The sequence below is a fragment of the Pleurodeles waltl genome, chromosome 10, assembly GCF_031143425.1.
Source record: "Pleurodeles waltl isolate 20211129_DDA chromosome 10, aPleWal1.hap1.20221129, whole genome shotgun sequence".
NCBI classification, from domain to species: Eukaryota; Metazoa; Chordata; class Amphibia; order Caudata; family Salamandridae; genus Pleurodeles; species Pleurodeles waltl.
Genome location: NC_090449.1, coordinates 9,938,708 through 9,955,127, shown reverse-complemented (window position 1 = coordinate 9,955,127; position 16,420 = coordinate 9,938,708). Strand labels below are relative to the sequence as shown.

The 16,420-nt window shown below is 47.7% G+C and overlaps 1 protein-coding gene across 2 annotated transcripts in view; it reads left to right on the top strand.

Annotated features, from left to right (window-relative positions):
- Window positions 1–16,420, top strand: part of WNK3 (WNK lysine deficient protein kinase 3) — a 577,357-nt gene that overhangs the window by 242,509 nt on the left and 318,428 nt on the right. For both annotated transcript variants that reach the window (XM_069209347.1, XM_069209346.1), the window contains exons 8-9: window positions 1,484–1,775; window positions 1,881–2,065. In XM_069209347.1, the coding sequence (XP_069065448.1) occupies window positions 1,484–1,775; window positions 1,881–2,065 (477 nt within the window). The remainder of the gene's footprint in view (window positions 1–1,483; window positions 1,776–1,880; window positions 2,066–16,420) is intronic.

The following is a 16,420-nucleotide window of genomic DNA, read 5'->3' as shown; positions in this document are numbered from 1 at the left end:
CGAAATCCAGAGGGCCCCCCCTGACTGCGACTGGCTCCGGTGAAGATTTCCCGATGCCCAAAGGTACCCTTGCACCCGCAGCCCCCTGGCCTTGGGGAATCCAACAGACGGTCCAGCAGCATCCAGTGGGCTCTCTGCTTACCTGTCCAGCAGGTGGTTTTCTTCAGTCGACTACCTGGATGATGCCTGCAGCATCTTTGTGACCCCCGGGGTTCCAGTATTTAAAAAGCATTAGGCACCCGACGCTGTGCTTGCACCCGGCCGCCTCTATGCCGCTGTGGGTGTCTGGTGCTGACCTGTGGCCCCCTCCCCAGTGCTGATCCAAAAACCTCAGGCCTGCGCCCTGAAGTCACGGGTACTTACCTGCAAGCAGAAATAAGTGCCCCCCTGTATCCATAGGAATCCATTGGGGGCCCGATGTCAACATTGACCCGGCTGGCCCTGTGTTGCTGATGGTGCACGCTTTGCCCTGTGGACTCCTTAACCCCGTCGAGTACTTACCTGCAAATTGTGTTGTTACTTTTCCTCCCCTAGTACTTCATTGCTTTCTATGAGAAATTGCACTGTCTACTTTTAAAAATTTAAGAGTATTACCTGAAAACTGTTTTATCTGTAAATTCAAAACAAAGTGTATTTGATACTTGAAAGTGATACATTCTTGAAACTGTACTTACCTGCAACTATGATCCCTTTGCTTCTTAAAATAAAGTAACAAAGTATATTCTTAATACATAAACATTGACCTGAAGTTAGTCATTGAGTGTCTCATTTCTTCACTGTGTGTTTACAACAAATGCTTAGCACTACCCTCTGATGAGCCTAACTGCTCGACCACACTACCACAAAAGAGAGCATTCTTATTATCTACTTTAGCCTCTGTAAATCCTCAGGGGATCGACTGGACTCTGTGCACACTATACCTTACTTTGGTATTGTATATGCAGAGCCAGCTTCCTGCACCATATACTAGGTACTTACAGGCAAGTTAAATATACCAATTAAAGGGGGAGCACAGGCACTTTACTACAGTTATACGGGTTAAGGTGCACTGAGGCTAACACCTATAAACATATAGGGTCCAGCAAAAGGCAAAAAATACGGAGTGACCACACAAAAGGCGGATTTCCAATACCTGTGTCACGAGGTAGCATCTATTTCTGCAGCTCACCCTCCACATGCACTGTGTTTTCATGCTTGTTGTCATGCTGCATAGCCACTTGTACACATTTGAAGGACCTTTAAAGTGCTGTCACTTCAGGTATTCTGGGCATCTGCTCACTGCTCCTCCTTTGTGTCACAGCCTTCGTTACCAGATCCTGTAGAGGAGCTCAGGTAGTACAGGACTCTCGGCCTGCTTAGTTAGATTCATAGTAGGATCATGTGAGGGTGAGTCAAATTCCGAGTTGGGCTTCACTGCACTGTGTTCCAGTCTAATTCTGAAGAAGCATACTTATTCATAATGTATATTACTTTCCTCCTGTAGGTAAAGTCTGGATTCTTCCATGAAAGTGACAGCAAAGCTGTCTCCAAGTCTATCCGTGACAGAGTTGCGCTTATCAAGAAGACGAGAGAAAGACGGTTGCTAACTGGACACCTGGAAGATCGAAGGGATTCACAAGGGAGACCCAGTGTGCCTCTGTTGGGCCAGCTCGCCACCTCATTCACTATGCCGACTCACATGGGAGGCCCAGAGAGTGAGGAGACTGAAGTGGACCAGCATGTCCGGCAACAGATGTTTCAGCATCAGCCAGTTCAACAGTACTCCTCCATCACAGGTAAAACTAGGGCTAACTGTACTCCAGAAAAGTTAGTGGCCATCTAAGGTGGCAGTGCATTGGTGTTGTAGGTAACAGATTTAATGTCTTCTTTCAAAACTTTAGCTGAGAACATATCTGATACAGGAGTGGCATCTGTCATACTCTCGGAAGCTTCAAGTCAGCCCACAGTCACCTACCCTGAACAGATGACAGCAACCCAGCAGATTCTTGGAGTTCCACAAACGGAGACTGGTGTGCCAGGACTTCATCCGTCTCAGCAGCTGCTTGGGCAATACCAGCAGGCATCGGTAAGACAAGTGTGTTTTTGTAGATTGCATTTTATAAGTTGCAAAGTCTTGGCTCATTCCAAAGTGCATGTGGAAGGAATATTTCCCCAGATGTGGCACAGTGGACCAGAATATAAGCACCAGTCCTGCACTTCGATGTTTGGTTGTTCTTTCCTTCCATGCCTTTCGCCGCAGATCTGCTCCCAACTTACTTGTTTTTTTCCAACAACTCCAAAACCTTTCCTCAGTATCTTAGGTAACCATTCCCCACTGAAAATGACATGATTTCAAACTATGCCGTGCATGCAGGAAGCAGATATCGGCCATGCACCCACACTTGAAATTTGCCTTTGGCGCCTTGGCTCAGGACAGTACTTAGTCATGTGATAAGTGCGCCCTCATGCACCTAAAGTAATGTAAGACCGAGTGGTGAACAGACTGTGGTTGAATCCTTCATGTAGATCCCACTACCAAGTTGCAGGCCTGGTTACAGAATAATTCCCACGGTCGCTTCACTTCGTGCTCGAAGTCATGTGATATGTTGAAGTGCAACCATAAAAAAAGCTAAGCAGGACTCATCACTGTAACTCCAAAAACAAGACGTGGGGGTGCCAAGATGCTAGTCGCACTCCATGAAGGTCACAGGCCACAGACCATATTCTTCACTTGGTCAATATGTATCCTGAGTAGAAGGTTTTTCAAGGGGCCCTACAGCAAATGTTCTGTGCGCTTCTGGCTCCTTCTGATGTGCCTTTGAACCCCACTGAACCTCACCGGCCTCCAGTTGGGTTACCACCTGCCAGTCCCTCCCTGCTGCTATCTGCTCTTCCAGGAATTGTTACTGGGCCCATAGCGACTCCTGCACGGATTTCCTATCCGCTCAGAGATCCATGCCGGCTCCCAGAACTCCAGCACTGCTGCTAATGCCACAGATGAAAGAGCCAGTGCTGACTCCCATGTCGGATCCCAAATGGACATGGGCTTGATGTAGGAAGCTGGCTCCGTATGTACTATTTCAAAGTAAGGAATAGTGTGCACAGAGTCCAAGGGTTCCCCTTAGAGGTAAGATAGTGGCAAAAAGAGATCATTCTAATGCTCTATTTTGTGGTAGTGTGGTCGAGCAGTAGGCTTATCAAAGGGTAGTGTTAAGCATTTGTTGTACACACACAGGCAGTAAATAAGGAACACACACTCGAAGACTTACTCCAGGCCAATAGGTTTTTTATATTGAAAAATATATTTTCTTAGTTTATTTTTCGAACCACAAGTTCAAGATTTGAAGTAAATTCATAAAATGCAAGGTACTCCACACAGGTAAGTTAGGAACTTTGAATTTGAGCAATAACACATACAGTTTTTGTTAAAATGACAATAAGCTATTTTAAAAGTGGACACTGCAAAAATCAACAGTTCCTGGGGGAGGTAAGTATTGGTTAGATTGTGAGGTAAGTAAGACACTTACAAGTCTCGGTTCCTGGGCATAGGCAGCCCACCGTTGGGGGTTCAAGGCAACCCCAAAGTTACCACACCAGCAGCTCAGGGCCAGTCAGGTGCAGAGGTCAAAGAGGTGCCCAAAACACATAGGCCCCTATGGAGAACAGGTGTGCTCCGGTTCCAGTCTGCCAGCAGGTAAGTACCCGCGTCCTCGGGGGGCAGACCAGGGGGGTTTTGTAGAGCACTGGGGGGGACACAAGTAGGCACACAAAACACACCCTCAGCGGCACAGGGGTGGCTGGGTGCAGTGTGCAAAGCAGGCGTCGGCTGCGTTGAAAGCAATGGAGGGACCCGGGGGTCATTCTTGCGATGCAGGCAGGGCACAGTGGGGTTTCTCGGACCAGCCACCACCTGGGCTACGCAGAGGGTCGCCTGGGGGTCACTCCTGCACTGAGGTTCGGTTCCTTCTAGTCCTGGGGGCTGCGGGTGCAGTACTTGGTCCAGGCGTCGGATCCCTTGTTACAGGCAGTCGCCGTCAGGGGGAGCCTCTGGATTCACCCTCCTTGTGCCTCGTCCCTGAGGTGAGGGGGGCACATCCCTAGTCCTATTGGGGGAATCCTCCAAATCAAGATGGAGGATTTCTAAAGGCAGGAGTCACCTCAACTCAGGGCACCTTAGGGGCTGTCCTGACTGGTAGGTGGTGACTCCTTGTTTTTCTCATTATCTCCCCTGGACGTGCCGCCAAGTGGGGGCTGTGTCCAGGGGGGTGGGCATCTCCACTAGCTGGAGTGCCCTGGGGCATTGTAACACGAAGCCTGAGCCTTTGAGGCTCATTGCTAGGTTTTACAGTTCCTGCAGGGGGAGAGGTGTGAAGCACCTCCACCCAGAGCAGGCTTTGTTTCTGGCCTCAGAGGGCACAAAGGCTCTCACCCCAGGGGGTCAGAAACTGGTCTCTCAGCAGCAGGCTGGCACAGACCAGTCAGTCCTGCACTGAAGGATTGGGTAAAATACGGGGGACATCTCTAAGATGCCCTCTGTGTGCATGTTTTAATAAATCCAACTCTGGCATCAGTGTGGGTTTATTATTCTGAGAAGTTTGATACCCAGTATTCAGTGTAGCCATTATGGAGCTGTGGAGTTCGTTTTTGAAAAACTCCCAGACCATATACTTAATATGGCCACACTGTACTTACAATGTCTAAGAATAGGCTTAGACAATGTAGGGGCATATTGCTCATGCAGCTATGCCCTCACCTGTGGTATAGTGCACCCTGCCTTAGGGCTGTAAGGCCTGCTAGAGGGGGGACTTACCTATGCCACAGGCAGTATTTTGTGGGCATGGCATCCTGAGGGGGATGCCATGTCGACTTTGCCTTTTTCTCCCCACCAACACGCACAATCTACAATGGCAGTGTGGCACAACATATGCTGCAGCCCTTGGGGACCTTCCCTGTTCACAGGGCCCCTTGTTACCACTGGTACCTTTTACAAGGGACTTATCTGTGTGCCAGGGGTGTGCCAATTGTGGAACAATGGTAGATTTTAAGTGAAAGAACACTGGTGCTGGGGCCTGGTTAGCAGGGTCCCAGCACACTTCTCAGTCAAGTCAGCATCAGTATCAGGCAAAAAGTGTGTGTGTGGGGGGAGGAGGGGGGGTAACTGCAACAGGGAGCCATTGTCCTACACTTGACCTCAGCTGATGTCACAATATGATATTTAGTAAGTGGAACCTGTTGTCATGCACTCTGAGTCTAACCCCTTGTCTCATGTGTCGCAGCTAGCAGCAGAGGCTCCATTCTGTTTTTGGCTCCGATTCTGAGTGCCAGAGCAAGCTATACCTTCGGACGATGTTGATGATGGGGAGAACAATGGTTTGCCGTCCCTTCATTGCACAGATGATACCTTCCACCTTGATTTACAATTCCTCAGTAGGCTTGATACCTCCCCTGAGCGACAGAGTGACTGGTCACAAGAGACACCAATAGAAGACAGTGCTCATGTGTGGTGGTGGCTCAGAGGGCCTTCTAAGTACTAGTACTTCATCAAGACGAAGACAAATGTTCTGATGGAAATCCTGCTTCCTGGGCCGGCAACACCTGCACCTTCGCTCCCATCTAATGATGCATTCACAGATACTTTGATGGCTACCTGGTCGAAACCATATTCTTGCCCATCTGTTAGCTGGAGTGTGGCCAGACGTCATAGGCTGTAATACCGATTTTCTCACCAGACACCATACTATCATTGTGCTAACCTTGACCAGTAAGGTGAAACCCAACTAATTTCCGACTAATCCTCCAGACAGAGAATCCCAAAGTATTGATGCTTTTGACAAGTGTAAGATAATCTGCCAGCTTGGGGCTGTGACACGTAAATACAGTCTGTTGGGTTGAAACACACTTGCCCACCAAGATTTTAATGGCAGTTTTGTAGGGGTTTGGGACCTCTCTGGCTCAGGCAAGTCATGACTGTTGGGACGTGGTCAAGTATGTTATCCACACCACTCTGAATACCACAGATTGCTTTGGCAGTGTGGTCAGTACCAGTGTTGGCCTTCGTATGCCTGGACTAAGTCCACGAGGTTCTCTTGTGAAGTACAGGCTACGCTAATAGACATGCACTTTGATGGGTCTTCCCTCTTTGGAGAGAAAGCAGACTTTGCTTTGGAATGTTTTAAGGATAGCACAGGTTCGGTGGCATGTGTAGCTGCAGATACACATGTTGTGCATAGTCCGCCGTCTGGTGTTGGGTCGGAGTGTTACAAGTTGTTTTTGTTCGAAGAAGTCTTTTCGAGTCCCGAGACCGAGGGACTCCTCCTCCTTTGTTCCATTGCGCATGGGCATCGACTCCATGTTAGATTGTTTTTTTTCCGCCATCGGGTTCGGACGTGTTCCTTTTCGCTCCGGGTTTCGGGACGGAAAGATAGTCTTAACTTCGGAAAACTACGTCGGTATTGTTTCGCTCGGGATCGGGTAAGAATAGAATCAACACCGAATCGTGAAGAGCTCCGGTAGCCCTTCGGGGTAATTTCGATCCCCCGTCGGGGCCTGGTCGGCCCGACCACGTGTAACATCGACACTGATGGAACGGACCCCGTTCCGATTCTGTCCTAAATGCCACAATAAATATCCATATACAGACCAACATTTGGTCTGTAACTTGTGCCTGTCGCCTGAGCACAAGGAAGAAACGTGTGAGGCCTGTCGTGCGTTTCGGCCCCGAAAAACGCTCCGTGACCGGCGAGCCAGAAGATTGCAGATGGCGTCCACGCCGACAGGACACAGAGAGTTCGAGGGACAAGGAGAAGAAGAGGAAGCCTTCTCCATCCATGAATCGGACTCGGAGGAATTCGACGTCGAAGAAACCGTGAGTAAGACGTCGAAGCAAGCACCACACAAGAAAACAGACAAGGCCCAGGGGACGCCACTGCCAACAGGCCATGGCTCAACCCATAAAGTAGGTGACCGTCCATCGGCACCGAAAAAGGCCGAACTGGTGCCGAGATCGTCCGACTCGGGTCGAGACACAGGCACGCAGCAATCTCGGGACCGAGAAAGTGCTGCCGAAAAAGATCGACGCCGAGACAGCGGAACCGAAGCTGCTCGGCGCAGAGACAGCGGCACCGAGGAAGATCGACGCCGAGAAAGCTCGACGCCGAAAAAGAAAAAATTCGCCTCGGAGCCGAAAACAAGCAGAGACACAGTTTTGGTGCCAAAACGACCAGCAACCGAACCAACTGCCAGCTCATATACAGAGGAACAATCACTGTCCTCTCAAATGCGCAAACACAGATTTGAAGAAGAGTTACAGACCACTGATGTAGACCACACACAAAAGCGGATCTTCATACAAAGTGGGACAGGGAAAATCAGCACTCTTCCCCCAATCAGGAGAAAAAGGAGACTCGAGTTCCAAACTCAAGAACAAACACCACAAAAAATGGTGAAGAAGGTAACTCCGCCACCCTCTCCTCCACCTGTAACTCACACATCACCGGCACAGACTCCGTCACATTCACCGGCTCATACCACCATGAGCCAAGATGACCAAGACGCTTGGGACCTATACGACGCCCCAGTATCAGACAATAGTCCTGAGTCGTACCCTACCAAGCCCTCACCACCTGAGGACAGCACAGCGTATGCACAGGTGGTAGCTAGGGCAGCAGAATTCCACAACGTGTCGTTACACGCAGAACCTGTCGAGGATGACTTCCTTTTCAACACCCTCTCCTCCACCCATAGCTCCTACCAAAGCCTACCTATGCTTCCAGGAATGCTAAGGCACGCAAAGCAGATCTTCAAAGAACCTGTCAAAAGTAGAGCGATTACTCCAAGGGTGGAGAAAAAATATAAAGCACCGCCCACGGACCCTGCTTTTATCACCTCACAACTGCCACCAGATTCAGTTGTGGTAGGGGCAGCTCGCAAGAGAGCCAACTCGCGCACATCAGGCGACGCACCACCTCCAGATAAAGAGAGCCGCAAGTTCGACGCAGCTGGGAAAAGGGTCGCAGTACAAGCTGCAAACCAGTGGCGCATCGCGAACTCTCAGGCGCTCCTAGCGCGATATGATAGAGCCCATTGGGACGAGATGCAGCATCTCATCGAGCATCTACCCAAAGAATTTCAAAAACGGGCAAAACAAGTGGTTGAGGAGGGACAAAACATCTCCAATAACCAAATACGCTCCTCTATGGACGCAGCGGACACAGCGGCAAGAACAATAAATACCGCAGTAACCATAAGAAGGCACGCATGGTTGCGCACATCTGGCTTTAAACCGGAAATACAGCAAGCGGTGCTCAATATGCCGTTCAATGAACAACAATTGTTTGGACCCGAAGTGGACACGGCAATTGAGAAATTGAAAAAGGACACGGACACAGACAAGGCCATGGGCGCACTCTATTCCCCCCAGGGCAGAGGCACTTTCGGCACCTTCCGCAAAACAACCTTCAGAGGGGGGTTTCTGGGTCAAGCCACACAAGCCAGCACCTCACAATCTACACCGTCTACCTACCAGGGACAGTACCAAAGGGGAGGCTTTCGGGGCCAGTATAGAGGAGGACAATTCCCTAGAAACCGGGGAAAATTTCAAAGTCCAAAAACCCCTCCAACCAAACAGTGACTCACAAGTCACTCAACCCCTTCACACAACACCAGTGGGGGGAAGACTAAGTCAGTTTTACAAATCTTGGGAAGAGATAACAACAGACACTTGGGTCTTAGCAATTATCCGACATGGTTATTGCATAGAATTTCTCCAACTCCCTCCAAATGTCCCACCAAAAACACAGAATATGTCAAAACAACATCTAGACCTTCTAGAAGTTCAAGCATTACTGCAAAAGGACGCAATAGAATTGGTACCATGTACACAAGAAAACATGGGAGTTTACTCACTGTACTTTCTAATACCAAAAAAGGACAAAACACTGAGACCAATCCTAGATCTCAGAACACTAAACACCTACATCAAATCAGACCACTTTCACATGGTCACGCTACAAGACGTGTTACCACTGCTAAAGCAACAAGACTACATGACAACCTTAGATCTAAAGGACGCGTGTTTCCACATACCGATACATCCCTCGCACAGGAAATACCTAAGGTTCGTATTCAAAGGAATACATTATCAATTCAAAGTGTTGCCGTTCGGTATAACAACCGCACCAAGAGTATTTACAAAATGCCTGGCAGTAGTAGCTGCACACATCAGAAGGCAGCAAATACACGTATTCCCGTACCTAGACGATTGGCTAATCAAGACCAACTCCCTAACAAAGTGTTCACAACACACAGATTATGTCATACAAACCCTCTACAAACTCGGTTTCTCCATCAACTACACAAAATCTCACATTCTGCCGTGCAAAACACAGCAATACTTAGGAGCGACAATCAACACAACAAAGGGAATAGCCACTCCAAGTCCACAAAGGGTTCAAAATTTTCACAAGGTTATACAAGCCATGTATCCAACACAAAAGATACAGGCAAAGACGGTATTAAAACTCCTAGGCATGATGTCCTCATGCATAGCCATTGTCCCAAACGCAAGACTGCACATGAGGCCCTTACAACAGTGCCTAGCATCACAGTGGTCACATGCACAGGGTCACCTTCTAGATCTGGTGTTGATAGACCGCCAAACATGCATCTCGCTTCTATGGTGGAACAGTATAAATTTAAACAAAGGGCGGCCTTTCCAAGACCCAGTGCCACAATACGTGATAACAACAGATGCTTCCATGACAGGGTGGGGAGCACACCTCAATCAACACAGCATCCAAGGACAATGGGACGTACATCAAACAAAACTGCATATAAATCACCTCGAATTGTTAGCAGTATTCCTAGCGTTGAAAGCATTTCAACCCATCATAACCCACAAATACATTCTTGTCAAAACAGACAACATGACAACAATGTATTATCTAAACAAACAGGGGGGAACACACTTGACACAGCTGTGCCTCCTGGCACAAAAGATATGGCAATGGGCAATTCACAACCACATTCGCCTAATAGCACAATTTATTCCAGGGATCCAAAATCAACTAGCAGACAATCTCTCTCGAGATCACCAACAGGTCCACGAATGGGAGATTCACCCCCAAATTCTAAACACTTACTTCAAAATTTGGGGGACACCTCAAATAGACCTATTTGCAACAAACGAGAACGCAAAATGCCAAAACTTCGCATCCAGGTACCCACACAAGCAGTCTCAAGGCAATGCTCTATGGATGAACTGGTCAGGGATATTTGCGTACGCTTTTCCCCCTCTCCCTCTCCTTCCATATCTAGTAAACAAATTGAGTCAAAACAAACTCAAACTCATACTAATAGCACCAACATGGGCAAGACAACCTTGGTACACTACACTACTAGACCTGTCAGTAGTACCCCATGTCAGGTTGCCCATCAGACCAGATCTGTTAACACAACACAAACAACAGATCAGGCATCCAAACCCAGCATCGCTGAATCTAGCAATCTGGCTCCTGAGATCCTAGAATTCAGACATTTAAACCTCACCCAAGAATGTATGGAAGTCATAAAACAAGCTAGAAGACCATCCACTAGACACTGCTATGCAAGCAAATGGAAAAGATTTGTTTGCTACTGCCATAATAATCAAGTTCAACCATTACATGCATCTCCAAAGGATGTAGTGGGATACTTACTACATTTACAGAAATCAAATCTAGCCTTCTCTTCCATAAAGATACACCTCGCAGCAATATCTGCATACCTGCAGATTACCCATTCAACTTCACTATTTAGGATACCTGTCATTAAAGCGTTTATGGAAGGCCTAAAAAGAATTATACCACCAAGAACACCACCTGTTCCTTCATGGAACCTCAACATCGTCTTAACAAGACTCATGGGCCCACCTTTTGAACCCATGCACTCATGCGAAATGCAATTCTTAACGTGGAAGGTTGCATTTCTCATTGCCATCACATCTCTAAGAAGAGTTAGTGAAATTCAGGCGTTTACTTTACAAGAACCTTTTATTCAAATACACAAAAATAAAGTAGTTCTAAGAACCAATCCAAAATTTTTACCAAAAGTTATTTCGCCGTTCCACTTAAATCAAACGGTAGAACTACCAGTGTTCTTCCCACAGCCAGACTCAGTAGCTGAAAGGGCACTACATACATTAGACATCAGAAGAGCACTAATGTACTACATTGACAGAACAAAGGAAATTAGGAAAACAAAACAACTGTTTATTGCATTTCAAAAACCTCATACAGGAAACCCAATATCAAAACAGGGTATAGCCAGATGGATAGTTAAGTGCATCCAAACCTGCTACCTTAAAGCAAAGAGAGAACTGCCCATTACTCCAAGGGCACATTCAACCAGAAAGAAAGGCGCTACCATGGCCTTCCTAGGAAACATTCCAATGAACGAGATATGTAAGGCAGCCACATGGTCTACGCCTCACACATTTACTAAGCACTACTGTGTAGACGTGCTATCCGCACAACAAGCCACAGTAGGTCAAGCCGTACTAAGAACTTTATTTCAGACTACTTCCACTCCTACAGGCTGAGCCACCGCTTTTGGGGAGATAACTGCTTACTAGTCTGTGCACAACATGTGTATCTACAGCGACAGATGCCATCGAACTGAAAATGTCACTTACCCACTGTACATCTGTTCGTGGCATTAGTTGCTGCAGATTCACATGTGCCCACCCGCCTCCCCGGAAGCCTGTAGCCGTTTGGAAGTTATCTTCAACATTTGTACATTTGTAAATATATTACTTAAACCTTAGTTGGTACATACTTATTCATTCCATTGCATGGGCACTATTACTAACATACACAATACCTCACCCTCTGCGGGGAAAACAATCTAACATGGAGTCGACGCCCATGCGCAATGGAACAAAGGAGAAGAAGTCCCTCGGTCTCGGGACTCGAAAAGACTTCTTCGAACAAAAACAACTTGTAACACTCCGACCCAACACCAGACGGCGGACTATGCACAACATGTGATTCTGCAGCGACTAATGCCACGAACAGATGTACACTGGGTAAGTGACATTTTCATTACAGCACATTCCTTGGGGGCAGTTGATACCTTCTAAACAATTTCTGCACCTCACCGCACCAATTTGGGAAATTTAGGGGCTATTCTTAAGGGCAGGCCTAAAGGCAGAGACAGCTTTCCCAACCAGTAATGCAGCAGACAACTTAGTCCACTAGAGACCAATGATGTGGCAAGCAACATACAGGCCAGCAGGGTCGCTAGTCTTATAATTCTTCTTCCCCTGTTACAGTGGCCACCAAACTCCTTTAGTTGCCCTCATTGGCACATGCCCAACCAGTTAAGGGGGAGGATTTAATACTTTCCCCCAGGTTGGCGATCTGTCACACCTGATAGTTAGGTCTTGCACATTTTTGAAGCTGACTATGCTCTACCTTTTCTCTCTTGCTCCCCTAATATTTCGCACACACTGGCACAAATTGCAGCAGAATATTTGTTGATCCTGCTACAGGAGGTCTGCCTGTTGCTCGCCAAGGGTGCCATAAAGGGTGTACTGGACTTTAAAAACATTAGAGGTTGTTACTTTTGATGTTTCCTCGTCCTGAAAAAGGACAGTGTTAAGCCTCTCTTGGTCCTCTGACCCCCAAATGATTTCTTGAGGAAGTACACATTCCAAATGCTCATATTTGCTCAGATTACATCTGCTCCAAGAAACTAGATGGTGTCTTTGGACTTGCAGCACATGTATATTCGTATTCCTGCCCTGCAGTGGTGACAAACTCATTGCCACTGGTGGGGTGGGGGGGCATTGTTTCTGCCCCAGCAGGCTTTGAACCTCAGGAGGTGGATAGAACACCAATGCATTCTTCTGGTTAACAACCATCTGGCAGGTTCCCTAAATACTAAATTGGATGAACTGAGCAGATGTCATCTGGCTGATCAAAAGTGGACTCTACATCCTGAGATGGCGCTGGGCACAGTCTCAAGAACACTTGATATAAAACACATTCTGCCAGGAATGGAACATGGGGCACCCACCCACACACCTTCCTGTCACTACTCCTCCTGTATCTGCACTAAGGAACAACAACCAGGCCCAGGTCATCCTGGTGACTCCAGATGCTGCTTGCACAGAGGGTCTAGGAGCACATCAACTTGAGCATCTGTTGTCCGATCAGGATACCACTTTTGGAGGACCTCCTGTCCAGAAGCAGGGCAGAGTCCTCTTTCCAAATCTGCACCTCGTACACAATCCAAATTTAAGTCATAGGACAGGAAAAGGCTTTTGTGACAGCTTTATTGTTTAATATCTTTTACTCTCAATAGAGTCTGTAGACGTCTCAGATGATTATTGCCACCGGATCTTTTGACGGTTGTGTGAAAGTACGTTTTTTCGTTAGGGAGTAGCATTTTATAGGTAAAATGGGATATTTTAAATTTTAGTCTGGCTTTGACTACGCACTAGTGCAAGGTTTGAGTATCAGAAATATCTTTTTTATCTTAAAGATGATAGGCAGCTAAATATGTTTGGCAGCCTGTACTTAGATTTGAAGAATGCTGGTACCTTAGATACTTCCGTTGAGGCAGAATTGGACCCCCCCACTGGACCAACCCACAGTGGAGAGTGCCTCTTTTGTGGTAGTTCTTCTCAGGGCTGCAGCAGTACTTTATCTAACAGCTACCCACTCTAAAGGCTAGTGCAAATCTACTGACTGAATTACTGTAGCTTGGGCCTGCTACCGTGGAACCCCATCTGCCTTTTAATGAACCTGTAACAGAGACATTGATGGGATCTGGTCTAAGTCATGGTTGGCTCCCCCCAGTAAGTCATCCTTTAGCTAGGAGTCATAGGCCTCCCCCAGTTGACCTGGGATTTCTGACCCAGCACCCAACTCCGTTGAGCTTGGTGGTTCAGGTTTTCACAAGCAAAGCTAACCACAATGGATTCTCGCTGCTCTGCCAGGAGCAGTGGGAAATGAAGTACATATGCTTTTAGAAAAAGTTTTCCCCGCCAGTTTGGCTTTGAACTCCCTGAGCGCCATCTGCCTGCTGGGGCACTATGCAAAGGCTATTATTGATATCAGCAGCAAGATCTTGCCATCTATTAACAACATATTCTGGAATGCTTTTGCTCAGACATTTGAGGATGGACAGAATGATGCTTAATATGTGTTGAGAGCCAGTCTAGCAGAATGATCTGTTGCACCATAAGTATTAATGCGGGACCAAACATCATGCCTGCTTGCGTACCACAGAATGTGCTGGGGCATTAATGAAAGCAGGATATGCCATTGGTGGCTCCAGCCTGTCTGATAGCTACTTCTAACCACCTATTTCTCACCTTTTGAATATTCCCCAGGAGGCAGACTGGATCCAGAAACTTTTCAGACAGTAGCCCTGTGCGCCGGTATGTGCTGTTGTGTAGCTTTGCGCTGACATCATTCCGCCCCAGAAGTGATACACAGAACTGCATATAGGCGCCACTCTTGCACTGCTGTCAATCCCTTTATTTCCACGCCACAAATGCAGATCTTAAGCTACCCCTTGTCTCTTCTCACGACCTTTATCTCAAAATGCTTTAAAAAAAAAAAAAAGAAATCCAGCATGCAAGAGTAAATGCTACCTCCAGTGATTACTGGATTCAAACCTTTTAGGGGCTGTCAAAGGCAAATGTCTGTCAGACCCCTGTCAGATTTGCCTGTGGATCCTGGGGTCGGAACACTTTTCTAAGGTCTGCAGTGACTGTTCTTTGATGAATCCCATGGCCATATGGGAGTATGTAGCAAAGCTCTGGGTCATCAGAAAGTCTCCCATTCCTTGACCGTAGAAGGGACTCTTGAAGTCATTTCTGTGGCCGATCGTCTTCCTGGTCAAAGTCCTTCGGAAAGTAAAAGATAAAGAATAAGGTCCAAGCAGGACTGGCCCCCTTCCTGCCATTCTCAAGATCTTGGTTTTGCTCCTGAAGCCCTTCCCCTTTAGAGCCAATTTAAACCCTTGTCCGAGGCAACCCGAACTTCCAGGGTAGTTGGCAATGCTGCAGGAAATAGAAGAATTCTTTGAAGCCATACTGCGGCTTTATTGGCACATTACAGTCTCACTCTGGTGTGCCACCAGGGCCCGAAGTAACTGAAGGTGCCTACACTTAGAACTCCGGCACCGGGTCCACTCTCTGCACCAAATGAACTCTGGGTGTGCTTCAGAGTCCGCACTGGCTTTGCAGTCTACTTCTGTCATGGTGCTATGACCCGTGCCATACCCTGGATCATCAGTGCCATACCCTGGATCATCAATGCTCTTTCTAACTTCCGTCAAGGCTGCACCCTGATCCTCTAGGTCAGCAGCCTTTTGGCAGCCTGTCAGATTCTGATGCTTTGCCCGTCCCTCGGGGAGGGGCCCAATCCCGTCATACTATATTTAGATCAGACTCTGGCCAAAATGCACACAATGCTGGGGATGACTTTGTCCAACCATACACTGATGAACGGCTGTTGTCGAGAGGACCTTCAGAAAGTAAGTATCCTGGACACCTATCCAGACAATGGGCTAGTCTCCTGACCTGCAGTTACCCACTATGAAGGTGAACATTAATGTCCTTGCTGAGGTTGTTTTGCCTGGGCAAACAAATATACTGCCCTGACAGACAGCTGTGCCAGTCACACTGTTGTGCTTGACAGGCTAGTACTCTTAAACCAGTGTATCCCAGATGGTCTGCGAGGGTAATGGTTATGCCAGGGCGAGGTCACTGATAGGCCTGTGGCTTTAGTGCCCCTAGAAACAGCTGGTTCCCTTCGTTGAAGAAGGATGGTAGTTAGTACAGACCTCCCTCTTGATTGTCTTCTTGGTAGTGACCTCCCAGAGGTTGGTTAGAGCCCAAAAGAGTAGCTGGTTCAGTGTTAGTTCTTGGCCAATGATTCTGGAGGTGCTGCCCCTCCAGTGAGTGCAAGTAGGCCCCAGAAGAGCAGGAAAAGAAAAAAGTGTAGGAAAGGTGGGCAACTTTTAGCCAAAGTTCCAGTAACCCAAGGTGAATCTGCTTCAGCAGGGGAGAACTCCAAAGTTGGCCGTGGTGAAGCCCAGCCTGACCCAGATGACTGTTAAGCTTGAGTTGGTGGCTCCTCAGCTAATGGAAAAGAGAGTGAAAGGAGGGTGTTTGCTGCTGGATATCTTAACACACCCAGGCACCCTGAACCCAAAGAAGCCTATAACTTAGCCTCTTCACCCCTCAGTGGAGAGCTAAAGGTGTGGTTCGGGGCACTGACGGCAGTCAATGGCTGCTGCTTAGTTTTAGCCTTTATGGCTGCACTGTCTTTGGCCTGGTGGTCTGGCCTGATGCCAAATAGCAAGATAGGCCCCCTGACCCTGTTGGTCATGGTGGGGTTACTCCACTTGTGGGTGACCTCTTTGGGTAAGCTAGGGGCTGCCCTGGCTA